Here is a 25,397-nt window from a genome sequence, read left to right as displayed (position 1 = left end):
AACAAACAAAATCCAAAAAGGATTCCTGTCTCACAAGCTACCTTGAAGCAACATTGTCCAAAACATTTTTAGTACTCCTAGCGAGCAAGATTTAAAGTTGTTTTGGAAAAAAAAAATCTCCCTTAAATTTTCATAATCTTTAACAGATAAAATGCAGATACAAATGGACTCACCGATTTTTTTTATCAGAATCTAATACAATGCTTGTGGACAAAGCATTTGCCCGTGAGATCCCAACACATTCATCACCTGGACTACAAAACAAGTTAAAAACCTGTAACCAGTTTTTTAAGAACAGCAAAATCTGAGACTAATCAAGATGATCACATGTGTGTCAAGGGTGAGCCTATCCTCCCAAATTTAGGAGGAAGATGCAGTTTCAACAATATCTCTTTTTATCTATTACGATATAATCAATAAAGAGTTACCCAGTACAGACCATAGCATCTTATGAATGACTGAACATGACGAGCTGAACTGTGCTCTGAATTTGTTATGTGGCTCCTCATACAGATATTTATAATCAACATAACTTCACGCTAAATCCCACTCAGTGTCACTGACCTGTGTTGGACACTCAGTTCTCCCACAACAAGCTTCATACACAGACCACGAACGGAACATCTTGAGCAGACAATCCTGTTTCCTAGCAGTTCTGAGAAACACTGGTGGGAAAAGCTTGCATTAATGCCGTCTCTTCAGGGACTTGCTTTTTGCAGCCTCTGCTTTTTCACCAGCTGCCTCAAGGCTATAGGACTACACAAAGGATTAACAAAAAAAAGGATCCACAAGACATTTTATTCAACTTATTGTCTGAGCTATTTGAGCAGTTCTGACTCCAGACAAGTTTTCTTCCCTAGTGCTCCAAGTCATTTAACAACAGTTAGAATTGTGCATGTGTGGGGATGCATTTTGTAGAACTACCTATTTAAACAAACCAGTCAGACTCAAACTGGTCATCTGAACACACAGTCTTTGGGGGAAAAGTCATCAAAACATAGTCTCAGCCTGCAAGCGTATTCACACAGAGGCACATTCCAGAAACCCAACTGGCAAAGTGAAAAGACTGCATTATGCTGCACGTTGTACTTCTTACAATTCAAACAAGACTGGAGACAATAGCATCTCAGATTGAAAAACCTTTTGCCATTGAAATAGGGACTTACACATTCAACCATCTTGCAGCTGTTTTATCCAAGAATAAAAAAATGAGTTAAAACCCAAAAAGTTGGTTTTGTCCCCTGTAAAGTTTCCCATATAGTTTCCTGTATCAAATAACTTGAAAAAATGCTTTAGAAATCACTTTAAACAAGTACTTGCAGTCTTGTTAACTGAAGTTGACAGGAAATGGTTTCCAGTTTTAGGGTTTTGGCTCCACTGGATTAGTATTTTCATTACCAGCACAATAAATTCCCTGACTGGGAAAGACACTGGTAGCCTGGAAGTGTCCTGGATTAGACTGCCATTTCATAAAGTGCTTGTATTCAAAACCATAGAGCTGTCAAAAAGTCTCTTTCTGCCATGGGGAGTGAGAAAGTCCCCAGTATGGAACTTCATTCAGGTCAGTCTCTCCCAGTTGTCGCTGGGTTTTGGCACAGACACATTAGCCTCCAAGGCGCTGACCTTCTCCCCATGCAAATCCTCCCGGTCGTTCTTCTGGCAAGGGATTGTAATTAGGATCATCTTCCGGTGTATCAAATATTGCTTTCCTGGAAAACAGAAAAGATGGGGGTTTTTTTTTCCCTTTAGAATACGTGTTTCACAATAAGACCAAGACTGCTCAAATTCTGCACATGTAACAGCATCCTCCCTCAGAAACAGCCTGCCAAAGCACTGGTGATTTATACCCAAGCCACACTTGCTCTCCAATTAGGAGCCATCTGGAAGAAGGTCTAGAATTATGTGCCTAAATCAACCAAGACTGATGAGATTCAGCTGAAAGTTAAAATTCCACCTCCAGTGTAAAGCAGAATTTCACACAGCTAACATGTTCTCCCAGGACAAGGGAGCAAAATGTGAATGGGATATTGAAGACCTCTTCGCATCTTGAGACAGGGACAAAGCAAGAGTCAAATACAGGCAGTATTATCTCAATCTCACAGGCAAGATGCAGGCATTGACAAGCAGACTTGAAATCCACAGAAAAGTCTGCATTTGAGACAGCATTAGCGACTTGGAGTTTCCGATTTATTACAAAAATCATGCTTAATCTCGTAGGTTATTTTGCCACTCTCAAAACTAGTTTTAGAGGTTCTCTCTCTGTAGATTTGTTATCCAGAAACAAAAATGTAGTACATTCTTTGAAATAAACAAACAAAAAAGTCACAGGCTACATACAAGCAATCATTATATCAAATATGTCTTAAAAGTAAAGTGTGTTTAACAAGACAGCTTCAGAATAGCTGAAGGGATTATTTCTCCTCACCCAGAGTGAGAGGCCATTTCAGAGAAGTTTTCAGAACAGGAAAAAAGAAAATACCAGGGGTATTACAGGATTACAACTAACACATCAAAGAAAATTAAAGCATCCAGGAAAAAATCCACAATTCTAGACCCAGACAAGAATCATAAGCAGCCTTCCGAACACAGACATGTAAAAGGATTTTAATGGCAGCCTGAAGACAGGCTGACACTTTTTCCAGAGGAAGAGAGTTACTGAGACAGCACGCATTGCTCCAACAGCTTTAAGATTCCTCTTGCACTCAGCTGGGTGCATATACCCTCTGAAAATGGGAAATCTCAAATATACCCTTACTGCTCATGTGTCATTGGACTCTCAATTTGTCTAGAATTGCATTTATATGAAGGTAGCCCTCACCAGAAACAGCCTCCAGCTGCTAAGGCCAAGTTAGAACAGTGTAGGCCTACAAAAGTGACCAGCACAGCTGTCCTGGGACAGCCATTCCTGCAGCCATCACCTGGTACAATTACTTGCTGAAGACAAAGCCTATACTGAACAGAAATAAACTATCAGTGTAAGTGTACTTGTCCAATCAAACAGGTATGACCCATCAGTTAAACTAAGCAGGGGTCTGAATATGACATTTTAATTACTCCAGCTTCTGAAGGCTAGTTAAAAAAAAAAAAAAAAAAGACAATCAGTTCAGCTTTAGAGAGTTCTAAGAGTCTCACAGAGCTCAACTTTCAACATCTCAGCTGCCCTGTTCAGGCAAGCTTCTCTCACCCAGGCTGCTGTACAGCATTACAGGTGATTACAGCCCTCTACACCACTCAACAGTACAAACATTGAAGTCTTTTGCCAAAGTTGTGAAATAGAGAATGATTTACAAATAAAAAAAAGATTCGACATTTAACACCTCAGTCACTCTGTTTGTACACAGCAGGACTACTCTTACTCCTCACACCTCAATAAGAGACATGCATCTATGGTGCCACCAACAGGCAAAACTCAGCAAAGCCTAAAAAGTGTCACCAGAGAAATCAAGGGTTACAAAACCCCTTTAGCCCTTCTTCGCAAGAAGTTAGTTCCCACTTACACATCTGCTAAGACCCCCCCCCCCCCCCTTCCTTGTTTGGCAACACATGAGTTAACTAAAAGAGCTAGTACAGACACACCACAATTCTGCCTCAAGCTGTCTAATTTACCAGAAGTTGATGCGACTGAATTATAAACAGTTTTCCATGCAAGCACTTTTTCTACATCCATTCCAAATCAGACACCAATACTTACAGGACAGATGGTGTTCTCAGAAGCCTTCCACCACCAGGCTGATTGGGAAAGACATCCTCTAAGAAAAAATATATATGCCCAACGGCAATGCCTAGTATATAAAGAAAAGTCAAATGGTGATTTTTCAATACTTCTTTACAACTTCCAAATGGTTCACTAGAGTTTTCAACAAAAAAAAAAAAAACACCAAACCACCACACATTGATTCTTTCACGGAAAATACAGTAAGAGATACAGAAATACAAAAAACAATGAAGCACACTGACATCAGCCAGAAAGCTTAACTTACACTACAAGACATTAATACAAGGAAAACTGCTTGTCATTATTGAACATACTGATGTTATGGCTTTATTAGAGTTGACAAAAATAGTAATATAAGCTATTTTACTTCAATAGTCTGATGCTCACAATCAGATTACATACCTGGGCTGATTCCAACCAATAAAAAGCCAAAGCACCAGAAGCTCTTTCCATCCTTGTTACAGTACAAAATATGCTACAGTGTTTAGAAATCAAGAAAAGCCTGGTATAAATATAGCACCGTTATAACAGACTAACACCAAGTAAGAGGCATTTAACCATTTGTTTTTTCCACATTTTTTGTTTCATGTAAAATACTCGCAGAAACAAATCCTTGTGGTTGTTGCAATTCCTTACCCAGGAGATCCACAATGATGGAGTTCCCCAGAAGCAGTGAAAAGCCCATCAATACCCAGGGTAGAAATGGGGCTTGAAAGATGAGAAGACCAAAAAAGTTCATACGGACATAGGGATTCCTGCGGCTCCATACATACACGAGCATTATTGTGAATGCCTGACCCAAGAAAACCAAGTTCACAAACAGGCCAAAAAGCTGTGATGAGTCGTTAAAGAAAACAGTTCACCAAGTATGTGTTGTGAGGTCAAGCATGAGAAGAATTTCACAGCTTAACCTGTAATCCTATGTCTTCCATACAACTGCTAACTCTACTTTCCCAGGTTCAAGTAAATCAAACCCACTGTCAAATTCAACACCTACAGCAGGATTCAGGGTACCTGCAGCATGAATAATCTCTTTAAAGTATAATTTACCATGAAACCACTGAAGCACCAGCATTTCACCTGGACAACCTGAGCATGATTACACACTTGAGCAGTCCCCTTTTATCTGATAATCTCATTTTCATAATCCTGTAAAGCAGCAAAAAGCGTGAAAGACCAGCCCAGTATTTAACAGCAATAGTCCTCGTACTACAACAAAATATATTATCATCTAAGAAGATAAAAGTAACATCACGGTTTCAGTTCTCATTCACATATTTTAGCTTTACTAAAGCTGTTTGCAATAAAAAAAGGATACAGTCATTAAAAGTCCTCCAAAAAGGAACATAAATACAAAATCTGCCGTCCGACCTCGAAAAGAGCCTTCTTCAAGCATTCGGCAGTAACGATATCTGAAGTCACAGGTCAGGAAAATTTGATTGCAAACGAGTTTAAAGAAAGATCCAAGTGGAAAAGGATTCAGTTATACATGAGCTTAGATGTAAGTTTTGTATCAATTTACTTCATCAACCACCTCTTTCCGGGTGCCTCAGCAGAGAGGTCAGACCCAGGAGTTACTTGGAATTTTCTCCTGTATGTCAGAACCAACCTGAAGGATCAGGCTTGTATGACAAAATCTGAACACCACAAAAATAAATGGCAAAGTTCTTGACAACTTCTGAAGGAAATCCCATTGATATCCATTCATGACATCAGTGAAGTCGGCATCGCTAAACTCCCAGGAACTTCACGGTGGAGCAGAACTGAACCTTTGCCTATATGCACATATAGCAACGTGCCTGTACTCTGGAGCTCTGCTTTCCAAGGAAAGAAGACAAACTTGATGAAGGATACAAAAAGATCATGTTAAATAAAAAATTAAAGCCAACTGGTCCAAAGAATAAGTAGTTTGTGATTAACCTCCATACCTGGAAATAAGACAAATACAAGGACTTTAAACATGACAGCTTATTTTTATTGTCTAAATAGAAAAGCAAGTAACAACGTGACTGAAATCTCCTTTACAGTCAACAAATCTAAGACCTATGCTAAGATACAGTGATCGGCACTCTAGCTTCATTAGCTTTTTTAAAATATAACTTCAACATGAAAAGTCATAGTCATTTGTAACACTCGATTTTGAGAGGACACGCACTTGCAAACTCAAGAGTTCACTTAAAAACTCCCCATACTTTAGAAAACACTTACTTGAAAGTGTTTAAATATTAATTCAGGGTTGAAATACAGCTGAAAGGGTGTGATTAGTTCTAATTGCTGGAAAAAAAAAAAAGAACAGTTGATGGAATCAGAACACCAAGCAAAAGTTGTACACACCCAAATAAGGAACCCCCTTCCTCTGTACCAAAAAGAGCCCAACAAGTTCTCAATCAGCACAACAAGCTTTCTAGCAAAAGCCAGCCTCGACAACCAATTCAGCCCCCCTCACGTTGTTACTATTTATCTGTGCTTTGCACCTCCCCAGGTTTCACGGCGGGCTGACAGCGGGGGCTCTGGAAGCGCTGCTTTTAGGGAACCCCTCGGCTTCCCGAGGGGAAGAGACCCGGCCCTGGGGGGGGGGGGGGCGTCTGAGGGAACCCCTTCCACCCTTCCCAAGCGCACTCCTCTCCCCAGCCCGCCGGCACGGCTCCCAGGAGCCACCCCCCACTCCCCCCCCCGCCCCGTCCCGGGCACCCTCCGAGCAGCCTTCCCCTCCGCCGCCGGCTCTGTCAGGCTGCGGCCGGCCGGGGCCCCGCGGAGCCGGCCCCACCGCCCCCCACCCAGGGAGCCGGGCCCTCAGGAGGGTCTGCGGAGGCGCGGGCCGGAGGGAGCGCGGCCGGCGGGGGCGGGGCGGCCCCACTCACCACAGCGGCGGTGGTGAGGACGCAGGCGGTGGTGTAGGCCCGCGTAACGGGCGGCACCTGCAGGTACTCCTGCCGGAAGGTCTGGTACGCCATCTTAGCGCTTCCGCGCCGCTTCCGCTTCCGCCACGCCTCTGCGCCTGCGCGCATCGCCCGCCGCCAACCCCCGGCGGAACCAATCGGCGTCGCCAACGCCCGGGCGGTCGCGCTGCTCTCTCATTGGCCGAGCAGAGAGGGCGGCAGCTGGCTCCCCTCGCTTTCCCCGCCCCCGAGGGCTGGAGCGCTTGATGATTGGGCGGTGCCTTTGTCCTCGCGGCCACTGATTGGCTGCTGGCGGGGCTGCCCTCCTGAGGGAGTTCGAACGAGGCGGGAAGCGGCGGAGGGAGCCATAGCGGCGGCGGCAGAGGGGGGCTCGGCACCGCCACCGGCACCGGCCTCGGTCACCAGCCTCGGTCTGCGGCACTCGAGCGGGAGGAGCGGCCGCGGTGCCTCCGGTAACGGCTCGGGAGGCCGCGGCTGCGCTGGACCTCCTGTGGGAACCGGCTTCCCCTCAGCTGCGGGCTCGGCCTTCCCGCCTACAGCAAGGCCCGTCTTCCCCGGGCCCTGCCTTTCTCGCTCCTTTCCTTACCGGCTTTCCTCCGCCACCATGTCGGTCAATCCCATGGCCTACGAAGCGCAGTTCTTTGGCTTCACCCCCCAGACGTGCATGTTGCGCATCTACATCGCGTTCCAGGACTACCTCTTTGAAATGATGCTGGTGGTTGAGAGCGTAATCCTGAAGAAGCTGGACGGATTTCCCGGCTGTAAAATCGGCCCCTTCCAAATCCGGAAAAGCACGGAGAAATTTCTTCTCTTCATGAAGGAGCACTTTGATAAACTCTTCAGTAAAATGGAAGAAGTGCTTCTGCAGCTGGTGTTAAACATCCCTAAGAACGTGCTCCTTCCCGAGGATAAGGTCCACGAGCAGTACCCCTACAGCAAAGCACAGTTCCAGGCACTTCAGGATGAGATCCATCAGCTGCAGCAGCAGTACAGGGCTGAGGCATCTGCTGGGCAGGCACTGCGTGCAGAACTGGAAGAACAGAAGGCTGTTCAGGCTGAGCTTGAGAAGATTTTGCAATGGTTTGACGGGCTTGAGAATATCTGTAGGGAGCACGGGACCGGCAACTTGAAAGAAAGCTTTGCTTTCTTGACACAGAACTCTAAGAAACTGCAAGATGTGCTGAAAGATGTTGAAGAGAAAAGCAAAAAAATAAAGCAACATGATCAGTTATTGTAATGGAAATTCTGAAAAGGCAACAAAAATCATTTAGACAGCTTGCTTAAAATGATAGGGCCTTATCTTTCCAGAAGCATTTCCCCTAATCCCTTACTCCTCTAGTCCTGCCAGGATCTAGACTAAAAACTGTTGAACTGTGTCAGTTTGCACCTATTTAGCACCTCCCTAGGGAAGTAGGGGGAGAAAAAAGTCTGTAAAATGTAACTCTCATTGGGAATAAATTTTGGGTTGGATAACCTGGCTGCAAAGGTGCCTTCCTGACTTTATGAATGCTAACTTTGAACACAACATAGCGCTTGTTTATTTTAAGGATTATTAAAAAAAAACAAAAAAGCCCAAGTAAGACCTGTAAGGATATGTAAGTACGTTTCCAGCCTGATACCAGTTCAGGTAACAGAGTCGATGTTTCTGTCTTTGAGGACCTTGGGATTTGTACCAGTTTCCTGCAGGAGCCGTATTGCACAAGCAGTGAGTGTCTGGTTAAGGCTGAGATGCCGTTCACTGTGTTTTAAAAGCCAACAGCTAGGAAGTGAACAGAGAAGAGTGAGACAGTGACACCGTTGTCAAGGTTCTGATGAGAAATAGATCTATTTGCATCAATACTGAGTTTCAACCCAATTTCTGAAGTTTCAGGGTTACTTACCACTCCACATAAGTTTGCAAAGAGGTAGCTTGTGTTTTCTTTAAGCAAGGACAGCATGCTGCTCCACAGACCAAAGGTACAGAAGCCACTGGAGGAAATGAGCAACTCAATCACCTTGTCCTACTTTAGCTTATGTTGCTTTATACATATATTTTGCTTATTTGGTTGTTTTTATTTTTGTTGTCCAGTGTCCTTTTTCTACTAAATAGCAAAGGTCATTTTATTCACGTTTAATCAGATTTTCCTGTAAAAATGTTGTGAAGACTGACTGCTATGCTCGAGTTCCTTGAAGTGACTTAATTAAGCTTATTCTATCTGTACTTGATTCATAATACATTACAGTCTCTGTGCATCTTTCCGTTGGCCTCAGCAGGTTTTGAATCTCCTGTACAGACGTATCATGAAATAGCAATACTAATTTCTACTTTACTAGCATAGCTGTTTGAAAGACATTAAACTTATGAATAATTTAGAAGTTACTGCAATAAAAAAATGTATTAAAAGCATAAAATACCCTTTGCAATTCTTTCTTCCCCGACTTATGAAGACTTCATACAGAATCAGCTTGGTAGAACCAGTGTCTTTAAACATACATTGCTTTGATATGTGGCTGGAGGCCTGTGAGACTCGGTGGCCGCTGTTGAAATCCTCACAAAGGAAGTTAATTTCTGATGTTGAGCTCAGGACTTCTGTAGTGAATGTTAGCCTGTGTGGAGGCTAGAGTTCAGAGGAGGAAAAACTAGGGCATCAGGTAAAAATTAAGTTGCTTGTTTAGGAAACAACTTAGGGACTTAAAAGTTATCTAATATTCTCAAAGTTTGAAGAGTAGAAAAATGTCATGATTCATACAAGGTCCACTGTAGAAAATCTTGCTGAAAAAGTCTGTCTTCATTTACCGTTACTGTCAGTTTTGTTGCAGAAATCAAGCAGCCACTAGTCTGTAAATTGAATGCAAATATGTACATACTGTTTCATTTAATGCTAAACTGTAAAGAAGAACATTTGAAAAATCTACTACGAAACAAAGGTGGTAACTTGAACCCAAAAAGCCTATGAACATTTCCACAAGAGAAGAACTACAAGCAAGAATTTGACAAAGGGGAATAAAACAATCCATTGCTGCCTGTTCTTCAGGGCACAGTTGAGCGCAATTGCTGTCCAAATCCCATAATGTCATGATACATTCATTAACATCCTCAAAATTACTGCTATCTTGTATTAGAAATAAAGAGGAGGGAAAAGTGGTGTGCCAGATAGTACTGATGTATCCGAAACCTTTTACCTTCTGCCTGCAATCTGAAGAAAGGCATTGCTGCACACGGAGGGGGAATGTCCCGACGGTGAAGGGCGTCACGTGTTTTCATGCAACGTTTCAGCACCTGCACGTTCGGGCCTGCATCGCTGTGAAATGCTTTGGTATGTAGGCACTGGTGGACTAAAGGGTGACCTGACTTCTCTTGTTGAATTAGATCTTTTAAGGTACTTATTTCTGAAAAAGGGGTGGGGTTTTTTTTTGCTGTATGAATAAATCATTAATATGAACACATAAGACAGCCATTTACAGCTAGTAGAGGTTCTCAACAGGAGATTTATTACACTGACCTCTTTGTTTAGACTTCTCTTCAGCCACGATTAAATGCTGGTGGTCTGATGACAAGACCATTTAGTTGAAATATGGAGAAGAGCAGATATGTGAAGAAAAAAATGAACTTTGCCATGACCCCTCTGGAGATACCGGCTTCTGAAATTCAACTGCTATTAAAATCCTGTAACCTAATTTCTCCTCTTCATTTTTGTTCATAAAATCACTTTTAAGAATAAAAGTCTTGAACTGCAGGGGTGGTGGGTGGGATACATGGAGAAGGGTGTTGCCAAATATAATCTTCCAAAGAGTAATGAAAAGTCTTACTAGGAGATCCAGCATATTTCAGTAACACATGTGGTAGCAGTATATTGAAGAACAACTGTTTTGTGAGAGGGAATAATGCTATGGTTTTTTAAATGCTTACCTATGAAATTCAAATAAGCATTAAAAGTCCTTTTTTAAGAACATTTTCAATAAAACAGGGAATGAAATGGGTATCCACAGAAGTTTTAGTGGAGGGAGGGTAATACTCATGGGAGCTCACCTCACCTAATGCCAACGTTATGGTATGAAACTGAAAATACTGTCACAGTGCAAAATTAGCTCCAAGGAAGCAAAATCGTTGAGTCCCATCACTGGGCAAGAGCCCGCCTGGAGCTGCCCGGGCACTGAGATGCCACCACAGCCCGGCTGGGCTGCCGGCCGGAGACTCTTTGGCAGCAGAGGGCACCAGGAGGCTGGCCCAAGGCTTCGCTTCCAGAAAAGGCTGGTTTATTCCCCCCCCCCCCGGCCCATAACTTCCCTGTGCACCAAGAATTACCAAGTGTCTCCTCAGATAAATCACTTGTTTTAACCTTAATGAGTAGGAGACACTTTTCTTTGGGCATTGCATGCCACGGACGTGTTTGCAGAAAGCTGGATCAGGATGTACCGAGTTTACACATACCGATGCTGTGTTTTCCTTTAAAGAAGAATTATTCTTATTTTCACTCATTTGTCCTCAGACCTCTGCACTTTCCCCTCTCCCGACCAGGCAGCTTGCACAGTGCCAAGGTCTTCTCCAGCGTGTTCTTCATGACTGGAGCTGTGGGCGAGCAGGGAGTGCCGGTACTGGACATGATGGTTGTACTGGGATTTGCCTGGATGTTGCAATCGCTACATGACGCTTGTGTTGTGATTTCAGTGTATTGCTGTAACACGCTGCTAAAGCAAAATCCCCTGTATCGTCAAATAGGTAAATATGTCGAATGAGTAAATCTGATATTAAACATTCCACCCTCCTGGTGCGGATATCAAGCAGAGCCAGTCAGGGAGCGCTGGGCTCTGGCAGGGCTGTACCCACACCGGCCTCGCGCCCTCCTGCGAACACCCCTTCTTACCTGCTTCCCAAAATGACGTCCTGTCACGTGCGCTCCCATCAGTCGAGTCATCATAATGAAATATTTAAAAAATTAATTATTTCCTGATGCTCTGGAGAACAGTGCAGGAAACACCTTTGGCCAGCACCCCCAGACCTCGGGCAACGAGCCTGGGAGCCACCGCCACACTTTGCCAAAGCTCATTAGGCAGCTGCCTGCAAACGCCCCGCTCTGCTCCAGGCTGCCGCTGCCCGAATCCCTAATTGCCAGGGAAGCTCCCAGAGACTGGGCAATCCCCCCCGATTAACCTCAGACACTCACACAGCGTTTCAGCGTCCGGCAAAGGCCACGGGGTTTTCTTCCCAGATTCATCCGCTGCTGCGGCAGCTCATCCTTCAGCTGCTGCTTCCGACGGTACCGGGGGGGCATTCCCAGCCCCGAATTGTGCTCACGCATTTGTGGGGCCCCTCAAGGTCCAGACACTGGAAAGCAGCTCGATGTACCCTGACTCCATTCTCGGTGGCCTCTCTGTCCATCCTTGTCCCACTCTCCAGGGGCTCCCATCCCTCACAGCGGCTGATTCAGTGCGTCGGAACGGCGATGGCCACGGCACATGTCCCGTCGGTGACAGCGGTACGGGTACAAGGCAGGCAGAGGGAGGATGGCACCGAGCTGCTGCAGGAGCGGGACCTGGGGCTGGCTTTTAAAGAAAGGAGAGAAATTCCATGTGGGTGATGTTAATGCTCGTTTTCTCTAAACAGTTGTGCAGAGCTGGAAGATTCAGAGCCTCAGGCTGGGAGCGAGGTACTTTACAAGACCCAATATAAAAAATATAACCATTATCAAGAGCCTTTTGCAGGGGGAAAACAGCCTTGCTCTCATGCACTTCGTCCAACAAACACCCCAGCAGCAGAGCTGAGGTCTAAGGGGAACAAAGCCAAGCTACCCATTTTCTTACCGGGGTAACACGCGCTCCTGGTCCGGGGACACGCAGGAGCCCCGAGGCTCGTTGGGGCTGGGGATGTCCCAGCAGCTGGATACGCCATCGGGATGGGGAAAGGCTTCGAGCCCCGCTGCAGCTACCGGGACTATCAGGTTTTCAGCAAAACTCACCTCAGGGAATACAAAGTGCTCGCTGGCTGTGAGGAGGACGTGCAGCCAGGATTGGAGCCCCTGCGCGTGGAGGAGGGGGTCAGGTGCAGCGGGAAGGAGCTGGCACAATGTCCCAGGGGTGGGGGTGTCCCCCGATGCCCTCCAAACACCTGGGGGTTCAGTTCCCAATGCAAGGGGAAAGAAGATAAATAAAATTAAGAGGGTTTTTTGGCAGCATTCACAGCCGATTCCAGTGCTCAGGGCCAGGCGACGCAGCCCTCCTCAACTGTATACACTGAATGACGGTGTAATTAGCAGCCGTTAATAAACCCACACCTGGCAAAATGCCAGCCTGGGGCCGAGGCCGTTACCATATGTCTCCTCATTAAAAGCTTTAATTACAGGCAGGAAGCGCCAGTGGCAGCCACACAATTTGATTGCTTCACCTGAAGCTGGCAGCAGGTCAGCTTCCTCCCTTGCCGGCAATCCCACGGTGGCTGGGGGCTGCTGTCCCCATCCCCATCCCTGTCCCCATCCCCATCCCGCAGCAGGGCTGACGGGACCAACAGGGCAGGGAGGAGATGCTCATGCCACACCATCCCATGATAATGATGAAAAAAACCAAACCCTGTTATGCGAAAAAAATTCCTTTCACAGGGATTTTCGGCTGGCTTAGACTAAGCAAGAGCATCCCCCTTCCCAAAATACAGCCCTGAGAAACCTCCTCTGCCAAAAAAAAATTGAGAGGATGCAGGGAGACAGGCAGGCACTGCGAGGCACCGCGACTGACGCGAGTTAGCCCGGCTAGGGTGCGTGGAGGCTCTCCCCTAATGTGTTTGCACATCACACATCGTAAAATCAGATGGGAGTGAAAGTGCCGAGTGCCTCGGTGGGATTTATGGAGAGCTGCCCTGGTGCCACCTCCCCCTGCACCCCAGCCCCCGCATTAAAATAAATGGGGCACAGAAAATGGGCATTCAGATCACATTAGTGGCAAAACATTGATTTACTCAGGCGAAGAAAGTCGGTCAGGGCTTGATGCTGGCATTTCTTGGCTGTGTTTGCTGGACCTCCCTGGAAATTTCTTTAGAAAAGAACATGGTAAACAGCTTTTTCCTACTCAAGGAGATGAAAAGACAAATCCTGGACATGTTTGGCAACAAAGGGATCACTTTCACATGTAAGATCTTCCCCCCCCCCCCGATTAAACCATAGGAAAGAGGGAGCGTGATTAAACAGCCTTTGCTGGAGGGAAGCCTTGGAGGCAGCTGTGCAGCTTGGTGTGGAGCAGCATGGATAACAATAAAGGGTGAAGTTTATAAGGAGGTTACTCCTGGTTGGGGCTGTGTCTTCTGAGGGCGGATGACTCCCCCTTCACCGGGGACAGGAAAAAACCCCACATCCCTTGCACAGCCCAGCATGGCTTTGGGTGCTTCCCCAGCCGTTCATCCCACCCCCGCATCCATCCCACCTATACTGCAGTTAGTTTTAAGTGGCAGTCGTGGCTCTCAGGGCGAAACTTGGCATGACAAGATGTAATTCAGAGGTTAGTTTAGCTCCACCTTGGCTGTAACTAAGGACTCAGGCTTTTGCTTTAAAACCACCACCCGTTTGCAGCTGGACCATGCCCAAAGCCTGAGCAGCAACTGCTTACCAGCACCCAAACCTGCAGCTCATAAGGACATGCACCAGCAGCTAATATCAGACCCAGCAAAAACGTCTTCCCATCTTTTGTTGGAAATTAGTATAGGAAATTTAATTTCAGACTGAAGAGGAAATAAAAAGCAAACGAACCAGGGAAATAATGTCAAGGCAAGATTGAGCCTTTGGAGTTCATTTCCCTGTATGGATCCTGCCAGGTGGCGATGCCCCAAAACCGGACACTTTGGACCCAATGGTCCCACGCCAGTGACCCCTCTGCTTGGTGCTCTCCCACCCACCAGCAGCTCTGATTATTTTTGTCCCCTTCCCCCAGGCAGCTCCCCTGCCCGGCACCTCACTGCATACCTGCTGCCCAGGCAGCCCTGGCTCCCGTACGCCTGCTTCTGGGGATTTTATTACCTCTCATTTCCCCGTAGAAAGGAAATTCTCCTGCTGCTTTGCCTCGCTTATCCCTCCCGGGCTATTATTACTCCTACTTACACAACTCAGAATATTATTCCCTCCTGTCACCTTAATTTCTAATAATTAGTATTTGGTGTAACGCTACAGCAGTCAGCTCAATGAATGTTATAATAAGCACTAAATTATAATTTACTGCTCAAGAAATCCATTTTGAAATGCAGTCCATTTAAAAGAAAACGAGGGGGAGCAGCTTTCAAGCCATTTACCTGGCTGGATCAAACCCCAAATTGAGTTCCCAGCAAGATCCTAAAATGACCATAAACCCTGGGGGCATTTACTGCCCTGGGACACGTCACCGACCATGTCTCGGGGCTGGATGTGTGATGGTGGCAGCGACGTGACCCACCAAGGTGGGACCAGGACGCTGCATCCCCAGGGAACAAGCAATTACGTGACTTCAGTATTTTATTTACTCTCTGACAAAATGCTGGGGTATTAATCCACCTGGCATGGGAATGGGCAATAGCATTAATCCAGCAAAAGTGCTTGTGCATTAATGAGTCCTCGATGTCCCCATTTGCACACCTGAGCCTCTGCCGGTCCCTCTTACGCCGTGGTTTTCCTTCCTTTTGTGGTGCTGGTTGCAGTAGGTTCAGGCCCTTTGCTCTGGCCTGATGGGCACATCTGGGCATGTTTTTCTGAGCTTATCACACAAATAGCTTTGCCGATAGCACAAAGCAACGCGGTACCTCCCTTACCCACTAAGGCTCGGCCGGTCGGGATCGCTGCAGCACCGAATGACCTGGCCCCAAAGGGGGTTTCAGCTCTTCAGTCACTAATTAGGGGGTGCTGTGCCAGAAACAAGCTGGGAAAGCCAACTGGGGGGAAAAAAAGGAGGATAGAAGTTTAAAGTGATGTTCAGTGGCTGCCTTGAGCCCACAGGAGCTGGTGATGGAGCTCGTTCCCTTCTTTCCAGCGCCAAGTCAGCCCATGCCCCTTGCAGCCACTGAGCCCCGGCCATTTCTGCCGTCATTTTGGGAAAGCCGCAGGTGCCCATCCTCATTGCCAACCTGGAGAGGGCCATTCCCTTAACAAAAATGCAAAGACTGGACTTGTTAGGAAGAAACATCTCCAGGTGAGAAATAAAGCTACACAGCTTATAAAATTCAAGCAACACCCTCTCTGTTTTAATTTGGGCTGCACCTAAGAGATGGTAATCGCGTTAGCCTTCGTTACAAGTCACAGGGCCACAAAGTGCTTTTTGCTCAGTGTTTGCAAAATAAATAGCAGGTTTTTGTCTTTGTGTGGTTTGCTGGGAAACACCAGTCATCATCTCGGTGTGCAGCCTGCTGCTGCAAGCAGAACGGGAAAATGAAGCCGTAACATCCTAATTTGAAGCACGGATGTGCCTCGTTATCCTCCACCAGCTGTTGGGGAAGATGTGAGGACTGGCTCAGACAGGGACGTTTCTGTGACAGGATGAGAGTTTCCCACCACACGACAACTGGCTCACAGCACAAAGTGGGCTCCTGCTTTCTTCAGGGAGGAAGGAAAGGGAAGTTAGGGATTTCCAAAGCTGTGCCTACACTTGGAGACTGCTGAAGCATTTAGAAACAATGCTTGTCCCACAAAACTGAACTTTCACCCCCCCCAACGCATCCCCTCACGACAACACAACAGCAAACAGCCCAGCTCTCCTGGAAAAACACGCTTCAGGATATGATACATCCAAGTTTCTTCTTTTTCCATTTACTTTCACTGCCTCGGCATGGCTGCAGACCTGGACCCGTGTGTGAGACCATCCCTGGCTGGAAAGGTTTTTGGTCTTCCCATTTCTGTCCCCTGACTGTAAAGCCAAACAAATCAGCTTATGGGAAGGGGAAGCCGAGTCTGGTTTGCTTAACCAAAGGGACTGAGTACTGTGCTCCCTGAGCGATGAGCTGTTTCTGGGGACACGCAGTCCGGCTGTTCCCTTGTGTCAGGGAGACTCGGTTCCTCCTGGGCAGCTCACTGTGGTACTCGGGAACAGGCTGCAAAGGTGTCAGGAGAACAAATAAAGCCCAGGGCATCTCGGTGAACAGACCAAGACTCTAAAGCCAGTTCACTACAAGTACTTTGTAACTCGGGTCCTTTTACATTCAGATCCAGAGGGTGCTAGCAATTTATATATATGTTATATAAATAAATAAATGTATATTATATAAAGTCACATACCCATGAATTAACGGGTGTGTTTAGCATTAGCGGTTATTGGGCCCATTGTGTGCGTGTTTGGGCAGAACAGTAATGACAGGTGATGAGATAGATACCTTCATCTTTTTTTGTTGTTTGTTTTCTTTTTCAGTACTCTAAGAACGAGACGAGAGCGGTGCCTCTGTGTGCCTCACCTGGAGGAAGGTCCCCGGAGCACGGTGGGATCGGCCGGCCGGTCCTGCCCCACAGCACCAGACGAGCCCAGGATTTGCTGTGGTTTCCACAACCGTGCTGAGTTAGCTCTAGCCCAGGCCAACCCCTCTTCAAAGCAAACTGCATGTTTCTTTGGAAGCAAATGCAATTAAGGCAAGACAACTTCACAGGTGACATTACAGCAAGATGCTGTAACAGTTGGTGATGTGGTACTGAAGCACGACGGGTCCCTGAGCATTTTTGTCCAGGGAAAAGCCCACCAGGGAAAGGGCAGGAAGCACGACGGGTCCCTGAGCATTTTTGTCCAGGGAAAAGCCCACCAGGGAAAGGGCAGGGACAAAAGGAGTGGTGGAAGCCCTGTAAGCCCCTCTTTGCTGTAGCTAAAAGCACAGAGAGGGCTTGAACAGCAGAGAGCACGCGAGAGCCAGCAGCAAGTGCCACGTTAGGAACTGCACTTAGACCGAGTGTCATTTCTGTGGACTTTATTGTCATTTTCTCTTCAGTTCTAGAGTACAAAAGCATGCAAAAAATAGCCTCTCTATTCATGGTACATATTTACAGTGTAATGGCCACGTGCCATTACAGTACTGAGTGCATATACATCATGCTTGAATTATAGCAGAGTACATACAGAGTCATATATTTAACATCAAGTATAACAAGAGACTTAAATACTAACAGAACAGGCCTATAAATCAGAAACAGCAGCAAAGTTACGGCACAGAGGATCCGAATTATATCCTCAAAAGTTGCAATATATTTTTTCTTGAATTTACACAATTTTTTGGAACGCTTTGACTGATGGCTTGTGGTTACTGACCGAGGCCCTGGGCATCTGCTAGCAGCAATTCTGCCCATACATGGCTTTCCTTCAGGGAAGGGAAGGTGAAAGGCAGCAACTAGCTCTTGAGCTCCTTTCTTTCCCTGGTCCCACGGGGGGCTGCGTTCAGAGTAACAGAGTAACATGGGATAATCCAGGTTAAATCAGGTTGGGAGGGACCTGATCAGAGAGTGGTTTTCTGTAGGAGGCTCTGGGCCAGAAAAGAAATCCCTTTCACTGCTTTGCTCAGCAAACAACACTGTAAACGTGCCCTGGGAAAGTGGAAAAGTTTGGTACCTGAACTAAGTTACACAAAACCCCCGCTATCTGCTTTCCAGTCTCCAGTATTCCTGCTGGACACCCGACGTGCTCATGCTCTCATCTCAGCAGGACCCCCCAGCACTGCAGCACAGTACTCCTTCCTTTGGAAAGGTTTTTACATTTACTGAGATCCCTATCCCTCAGGGCAGAAAGGAGCCTGCCTATCCTGCTATCCCCATCCAACACAAAGGTGAGATCGCCTGTCTCAAAGAAGGACCATCTTTTATTGTAGCAGAACAGTAACACTGAGCAGCTAGCAAAACACCTCTATGCCTGGAAATCACCAACGAAGCTGTCCAAGACCATAAGTGATCCTTTTAACTCGCACAGCCAGTCTGCCCAGATGCAACACTGGAGAGACAACAGTCCTTGCTGCATTTGTTCTAAAGCTCTTGCATTAGCTGCCCCATTAAAGGATAACTTGCAATCATGCACCAGCTTCTCACATACCTGATTGTGCTGCTTGGCGTAAGAGAGCCCAAAGCACCAGCTACGGGATGTTGCTCGCTGCAGCCGGCGGGAGATGAGGGGCTCTGGGCACGAGCGAGGGCAGCCGGGACCCTTAGAGAGAGCCTGGGTCTCTGAGGGGCTGGGACGAAGCCCCTGGGCTGGCAGGACAAAGCTCATGGTTTGCTTGGGCAAGACACGGGAGGGAAAGCACTGAGCCGGAGGAGAGCAAATGAGCTCGCCGGGCCACACACCACAGAAATGGAGAAAAACCTCCTTCAGCCCCTGCCGCAGCGCTGCTGATGGCTTCGGGATATGGAGCCGTGCTGAAGGAACATAAAATTCCTCCCACCAGCTCCCCGCTGCAAGTCTGGCAATAAATAAGGAATTAAACCCCGTCCTGGGAGTCGTTTCATTGAGTTGCAATTTGTTTTGCATGGAGCAGCTACTCTGTCCCCTCGCCAGGCTCCCTTTGGATGCAGCCGTATACAAAAATAGCTTTCCTGCGACAAACCCGGATGCTGCTTGACCACCCGCTGCTCCTGCCTTCCCTGTTTTATTCCCCAGGAATATTTTCCAGGGCAGCATTTGTCAAACCACTGTCCCTAGGACCCGCAAACACCACAGCTTGAGTTAGCAACCCCCACACTGCAAGGAGCTGGGCATGTATTTAGCCTTAGTGGGTTTTGCACCATTTTGCTTGCCTTAAGGGCCAAATTCTGGCATGTAGCAGGTGAGATGAAGGCCTGCTGAAGGGGACAGGCATGCACACAACAGGGCATAGCGGCAGGAGCGTGCTGGGCTCGCCAGAGACCCTGTACTTATCATGTGTCCCCTCCGTGGTGTATCACAGGGGACATGCCAGGAGAAGACACCTCAAGCTGCCCCATTTTTCATCTCCAGCCCCGCAAGGTCTCTCTGCAGCGGGAAAAGGCAGCAGCCCGTGCTGGTGCCCCAGGCAGGCTGCAGCCCCCCGCTCCTGCAAACCTGCAACCCACATGCACCGCTGCCTCGGCACAAATCTCAAGGTGTGCTTTCAGCTCTGAAACGCAAAGATTTCTCTAACCTGCAAGATGCAAAAAGTGAACCAGCATCCGGACAGGAGATGTTGGCCCCAGACACGGCACAAACAAGATATGTAACTGATGCCACCATGACCAGCAAAGGACAGGCCTGACTTACCCACCCTCGAATGATGATAAAGAAAACATGTCAAAGACATGTGTGGCACTTGATCTTTCAGAAAGCCCAGTCTTTTGCTGTGCAGCTTGCTGCTTCTGTCTCAAGGCATGGGAAAAAAAAAAAAAAAAAAAAAAAAAATCACAGTCCAGTCACACTTACTGCTGCAGGTGATTTAGTTTCTCTTGCGAGCGTGGGCTCCTACATGGATCGGGCTGGAGAGATGGTGCTGCAGCCAAAACTTCCAAGTCTTCCTTCTGCCTCCAGCAGCACGGACACCTGGAAACACCCAACCACAGGCTCGCTACAAATACCCTCTCGGTCCTGCACACCCCCTCCATAGATCTGCTCCTGCTCCAGGGCTAAACCATGTGGCTACACCATGTCTGCCCATGCTGCAACTTCTCATGGAAACATCACTGCGAAAACCACTGCCCAACGCAGAGCCCCTGCATGGGCACAGCTGGGGGAGGTGGTGTTATAAACACCGTGAGTGATTATCCATGCATCCACTCACACACTGCAACGCATCATTAAAGAGCTGAAAAACTCAATTACTTGCAAGTGTGACATTCATAGCGATATATTCCTGCCCAAAGGGTTAAAGACATTCACTGCAGTATTCCTCTGTGCCAGACAGTAGAGACTAAACCAGGATTTTTACTTAGCACTGCCTCCCAAACTGAAGGCCCACAGCTATTAATTGAGCAAGACAAAGAAATCTACCTCCTGGAGATCAAAAAGATGTGCGATTTCCTCAAAAGAGAAATTTCCTTCAAGATCCCTCAATCTGGGCCCATCCCCGAGCTGGAAGAGCCAACTGGGACAGACCAAAGCCAACCGTGCCACCACGCGGCAGGGGAAAGAGGAGCCCTCCCTGGGACGCAGAGCCCAGCTAAGGCAGTTCAGAGCATCCCGGTATCTCTTCTCACAGGATGCCAGTGCTCCAGGAATAGCACAGGCAAGCGAGGATTTGGAGGAGAAAAATATAGAGCATATACAAAAGCATCAGAGCGTGCCTACGCCAGCTCTTCTCACTGCTCGGAGGAGCCCTGTCACACCAAACCCCATCCCTGAGTTCATAGAGAGAAGCGAGACAAATATTTAGCCATGCAGCTACAGAGAATGACTTTCCTGAACAGATAAAAGGGCTGGCTTGCCAGAGTTGTTTATTTTCAAATAAATACTCTTTAGTCTCTTCCTTTCTTCAGAGCAGAAATAGCATTGCTCTGAGCTGCCCTAACATGCACATAAACAAGCAAGGACTTCATTTCACCTAAGTGAGAAGTACAGCATATTTTTGCAGGAGTCCTACCAAGCCTCTGGATAAATCTGAATGTTTCTCTTGCTGCTAGGGCAGCTTCCACCATTTTCATTTCATGCAAGTTTTCAGGCTGCTGTCTGCAACGCAATACAGATGGTTTCTGGAGGTATAAAGGAAAAACCCACAAGGCTGGCAGATTTGCTGGAGCAACAAGGTATGACACAAGCCCAGCTGTACAATTCTGGTTGCTCCCTGGACCTGTGGAAACAGCTCCACAAGGATTTCCTTCAGCAAAAACGGCAATTTTTTCAAAGTAGATTTTGGGGTAATCATAATAAACACCCATTTCCCCCATTCCCCTCCAAAACTGAAGCGGCGCTCCAGCTACCACTAAAGGAACATGACACAGAGCTAATTTGTAAACATACATCTGTTTGGTGCATTACTTGAGGCTGAGAGCAGCTTTCCGGCAGCCTTGCGCTGCTAGCTCCCACCCCCTTGGGCATTACTAGAATAACCCCAGCAACTGGCTGGATCAACAAAGTCTGTCTCTATCCCCAAATTATTCTTAGCATATATAAGAAATACAATAAATAACACCATGTTTGCAGTCTTACGAGATCTTTGAGCACCACCCAAGTGTTGCTAAGACCTCAGAATTCCCACGGGGATCAGGATTACAGGTACTCCCTTTTCTCCCAGGGCTAAGGCAACTTCCCGAGATGTGTCCTTGTCCTGCGATCATTCCTCTGCGCAGGCTGGGGGCTCACCTGGCATCGCAGCTGTCCTCCCTGCTGTTGGCAGCCCAGCCCTGCCGCAGCAGAGCTCTGCCATGGCCAGCTCCAGGGGTACCAGCTGGAGAGACCCCATTTTTCCGCAAACTGGAGAACAGAGAGTTCACTCCTACCATCTCCCCGGGGCTGCTCAGCTCAGCCCCTGGTGTGCAGCACGAACTGGTGACACCCCAGCGCTTTGTCCCCAGCACAGACCAGTTTGCATGCAGAGACCATCCTCTCCGAAGGCAGCGGTTCCTCCCGGCCAGTCCCTTCTCCTACATTTGCAGAGCACCCCTGTGCTCTCAGACTTGCCAAGTCCCCATCTCCATTCTCACTCCCTTTCACCGGGTGCTTAAATCTTCATTACAAGGCAGCAGGGTCCCAGCTGGCGCCCGAGTACGCTAACCTGCAGGATGGATCATGGCACACAGCCGAAGCAGAACCACAGGCCCTCAGAGGATGCTGAGCGCACAGTTGGTGCAGGCAGACACACAAAGCAGGCAGGATTTACTGTCCAGATGCGAGCGATGCAAAGCACAAGCCCAGAGCAGCAACCTTTACAGGATCTAATGCCTGCTTCAAAAATTAAAGGTCTCCTTAATAAAATACATTAGCTGCAATACTATTTCCCAATTTGCCAATATCTACAGGTGACACGTGGGGCAGAGCCCAGGCTGGTGACTGCTTCTCGGCATCCCACCGAGGTGGCTGAAAATGAGCAACGGGAGACAGCAGGCTGGGGATGGGCAGCAGAAGGCACCGGTAGCAAAGCCCAGCTATGAAAACATTGGGAACCACCAAACTAAATTGTAGTAAACAGAACAGGAACACCAGTACACCAGTCGCTACCAACAATCCTCGTACATGTATCCCCTCGCAAAAAAAAAAAAATAAAAATTAGGGGACAAAGTCCCAAGTCCTCAGTATTAACCTAAAAAAAGACAGTAAGATGATTACATAGGAAGCAAATTTAATCGTGTCCTTTATTTAAGTACTATAAAATAAGAATCCAATCCCATTGGCTTCCTAGGGGCATGTTCAGGCCCCACAAAGCTCAAGAGAAAATATTGACATATATTCTGACGGATTGGTGTCACTGTTTTTTTACTCTGAGTGCAAGAGTGAATTCCTCATTACATACACAGTCTGTACAGTCAACAGCCACTGAAATAGCGGCATTCACCCTTTTAAGTGCAATCTCTCACCTACTGTCCAACTGTAGAGATGAAGCTTCTAATCCCAAGTTTAGAAGCAATCTATGGATAAAATAGCAGCATCAGCACGTGCATAAAAATGACAGTCTTAAAATAAAATTAAAAATTAAAGCCTTAAAAACCCAAAAGATCAAGTTTTGATCTCTTTTGTGTTCTGTAGCTTTCCTTAGTCTAAAACCCCTCCAAATCTTTCATCCTAGCAAGCTCTCCCAGTTTGGGTCATTTATCAGGAAATAAGAGTTCAAAAGCATCAGGTATGTAATTTTAAAGGAGCTAAGAGATGAGTGAGGGAAAGGAAGTCACCCTTAAATAAAATAAACCCCAAACCTGCCACTTCTTTTCAGCTCTAAGAACAACGTTTGTGCACAGGACTGGGTGCAGCTGAGTGCGATCCCAGCTCTTTGGGAAGAGCGCACTTTGTTAGCAGATATCCTCAGTGCACTAAGCCTTTCCGTGTAACAGCATATCCCAACGCTCCAGATCTCTACGATGTTCAAGGGCTCACTGCACATTACAGGGAATACCATGTAGTGCTTCTATTTTATGACACTGCCCTGACTAAAGCCATCAACACTGGCAGGATTTACACTGTGCAAAACAGAGGGATAAGAAGAGAAGGAAAAAAAGAGAAAGGCAGGCATAGAGAGTGACAGCATTCACTCCAAAAGCAAGATCTCTTCCCCGTTTAACTGATATCCACAGAAATTTTGCCATCAACTCCAACAGGAGCAGGACTGTGTCCCGATATAGAGAAGTGCTTTACCCGTGCATTAAATGAGACAGTTGCCCCCTGATATAAAACCTAGCTCTGATGTAATTTTTTTTTCCTGATGCTTGAAATAGAGAATGCAAAAGAGCAAGGAAAAAGTCTCCGGGGCAAACAACCCATGAGACGTTTGGTTTGCTGCATTACAAATAAAACCACATTCATCGGCCAAGACACCCAACTACAAAGCCCACACGTGAAGCACAAGTGGAGAGCAAGGCACACACGGAGGAGCGCATGGACACCTCGCACAAGGAACGCAGCTGCCCACGAGGCCGAGCCAGCCCTCTGCCAGCCACACTGCCTGAGGACTTGCTCTTCTCCTTACTGCTGCTCTGTTCCTCCTTTCTGGTTTTCTGGATTGGTCCATTTTGTTTTGGGGTTTTTTTTCTGCTTTGCAGGCCCCGGACTTGGTGATGAGGGCAGATGTGTGCTAGACAACACCATGATGGGTACAACAGCAGCAGCACGTGAGCGACCAGCCTGTGGCTTCAGGACGTAGCTTCGTCTTCACACACATCGGGCAGCTCTGGGTCCCTGCCTCCTTCTCTGCTCCCTTGTTTTCTACATGAACAGCAAAGAGATTAAGAGATTAATTAAGAGATTATAGGCACATAGCAATGCAAGAAATAAAGCAGGGAGTGTTTTTTCCAACAGGAAATCCAGGTCAACAACATCAATATTAAGGGGGAATAGCAATGAACCAGCCTGTTGTGCTGGTACCATGTAAACAGCTCAGCAATATCCCAGCTCGATGCGCTGCAGTGCTGTGCCTATACACTTGCTTGGTCTCTGTGCCCCGAAGACTGAGCTTTGTGCTTCCCTGAATGCCCTTCTCCCAGCTGCAGCATCACGAGGAGGTATCTGGTTCTTGGAGAAAGTCTTGCAGGCCAGCAGCAATGTTTCCAAATTATCTAGTTTGTATTTGGGGAGTTCTGGTTTGCTTTTCTTTAACCTGATTTTTTTAAAAAAAAAGACCAGAGTGATGGCTTGATATCAAGAAGTGATGGCTTCTCCAAAGCCGCACTGTAAATGGACTAAAAACTGCATGCTCCTACCAGAACCCAGTTTTCCCTATGAAACAGCTGTTTCATTTCAGTTTCTGTGAGTTTGTCTGGTCCCCAAAACAGCTCAGCACCTGAGAGCAGCAGTCCTTAAAACATAGCCAAGGTAACTTACTTGCATTGTACGTCCACCATGATACCATCCATAAGACAGCCTGTGACTCAGATTTGACCAGAGAAAGCTGTCACTGCTCTAGACTGAATGGAGAAAATGTGACACCTCCAGGTGCCATCCACAACACCCCACAGCAGAGACCTATGGCGGGCAGATAACTTGCACTTAAAATGCCTGTTTCTCCATCGTGAAGATGTGAAGATATCCACAGCGTAAAGGAGGTGATGCTACCCCAAGCATCTGCGTCTCCCAGGGTGTCTGGCCTCGCTCACGCCAGCCTGGCTGCAGGAGAATCAGTCTGCGTGGACAAGCCAAATCGGCAGTGGAGAGTCAGCGCTGGAGCACACGTGCCTGGAGCACACAGTGTTCGGGAAGTGTGGGTCTGGGGCTCTGGGGTTACTGTCTGGCTGGGAACGACACTAAAAGCACAC

At 47.1% G+C, this 25,397-nt stretch overlaps 3 protein-coding genes across 7 annotated transcripts in view; 1 reads left to right on the top strand and 2 right to left on the bottom strand.

Annotated features, from left to right (window-relative positions):
* Positions 1-779: 779 nt before the first annotated feature.
* DERL2 (derlin 2) lies at positions 780-6,796 on the bottom strand. 2 transcript variants are annotated; one of them, XM_030027874.1, is made up of 7 exons: positions 6,577-6,796; positions 5,924-5,989; positions 5,570-5,643; positions 5,034-5,127; positions 4,352-4,547; positions 3,692-3,782; positions 780-1,709 (listed from the first exon to the last, which is right to left on the bottom strand). In XM_030027874.1, exons 1-7 carry the CDS (start codon positions 6,721-6,723, stop codon positions 1,604-1,606), a joined length of 774 nt encoding a protein of 257 aa, XP_029883734.1. In that variant the 5' UTR covers positions 6,724-6,796; the 3' UTR covers positions 780-1,603. The 2 variants fall into 2 exon arrangements, 1 of the variants encoding a protein (XP_029883734.1); XR_005933363.1 differs by lacking the exon at positions 780-1,709 and having other exon boundaries at positions 4,118-4,547.
* A 404-nt stretch (positions 6,797-7,200) lies between these two features.
* On the top strand, positions 7,201-9,006 carry MIS12 (MIS12 kinetochore complex component). The gene has a single exon (XM_030027875.2). The coding sequence runs from the start codon at positions 7,220-7,222 to the stop codon at positions 7,850-7,852; it is 633 nt and encodes a 210-aa protein (XP_029883735.1). The 5' UTR covers positions 7,201-7,219; the 3' UTR covers positions 7,853-9,006.
* Positions 9,007-17,465: 8,459 nt separating this feature from the next.
* Positions 17,466-25,397, bottom strand: part of CAMKK1 (calcium/calmodulin dependent protein kinase kinase 1) — a 112,819-nt gene continuing 104,887 nt past the window's right edge. For all 4 annotated transcript variants that reach the window (XM_030028304.1, XM_030028305.1, XM_030028306.2 and 1 more), the window contains one exon: positions 17,466-24,351. In XM_030028304.1, the coding sequence (XP_029884164.1) occupies positions 24,279-24,351 (73 nt within the window). In that variant the 3' untranslated portion in view covers positions 17,466-24,278. The remainder of the gene's footprint in view (positions 24,352-25,397) is intronic.

Source organism: Aquila chrysaetos, chromosome 10, assembly GCF_900496995.4.
Source record: "Aquila chrysaetos chrysaetos chromosome 10, bAquChr1.4, whole genome shotgun sequence".
Taxonomy (NCBI): domain Eukaryota; kingdom Metazoa; phylum Chordata; class Aves; order Accipitriformes; family Accipitridae; genus Aquila; species Aquila chrysaetos.
The sequence above is the reverse complement of the archived record's forward strand: the minus strand, read 5'-3'. Positions and strand labels throughout refer to the sequence as shown.

Bases quoted from the DNA above. Each gene is read 5' to 3' on its own strand.
- DERL2 (XM_030027874.1), bottom strand. From the start codon at position 6,723: ATGCGCGCAGGCGCAGAGGCGTGGCGGAAGCGGAAGCGGCGCGGAAGC. The intron at 5,990-6,576 runs GTGAGTGGGGCC...TTTTTTTTCCAG, and splicing joins TCCTCACCACCGCCGCTGTG to CAATTAGAACTAATCACACC. The intron at 4,548-5,033 runs GTATCCTTTTTT...GACTCATCACAG, and splicing joins TTGGAGGACTTTTAATGACT to CTTTTTGGCCTGTTTGTGAA.
- MIS12 (XM_030027875.2), top strand. From the start codon at position 7,220: ATGTCGGTCAATCCCATGGCCTACGAAGCGCAGTTCTTTGGCTTCACC.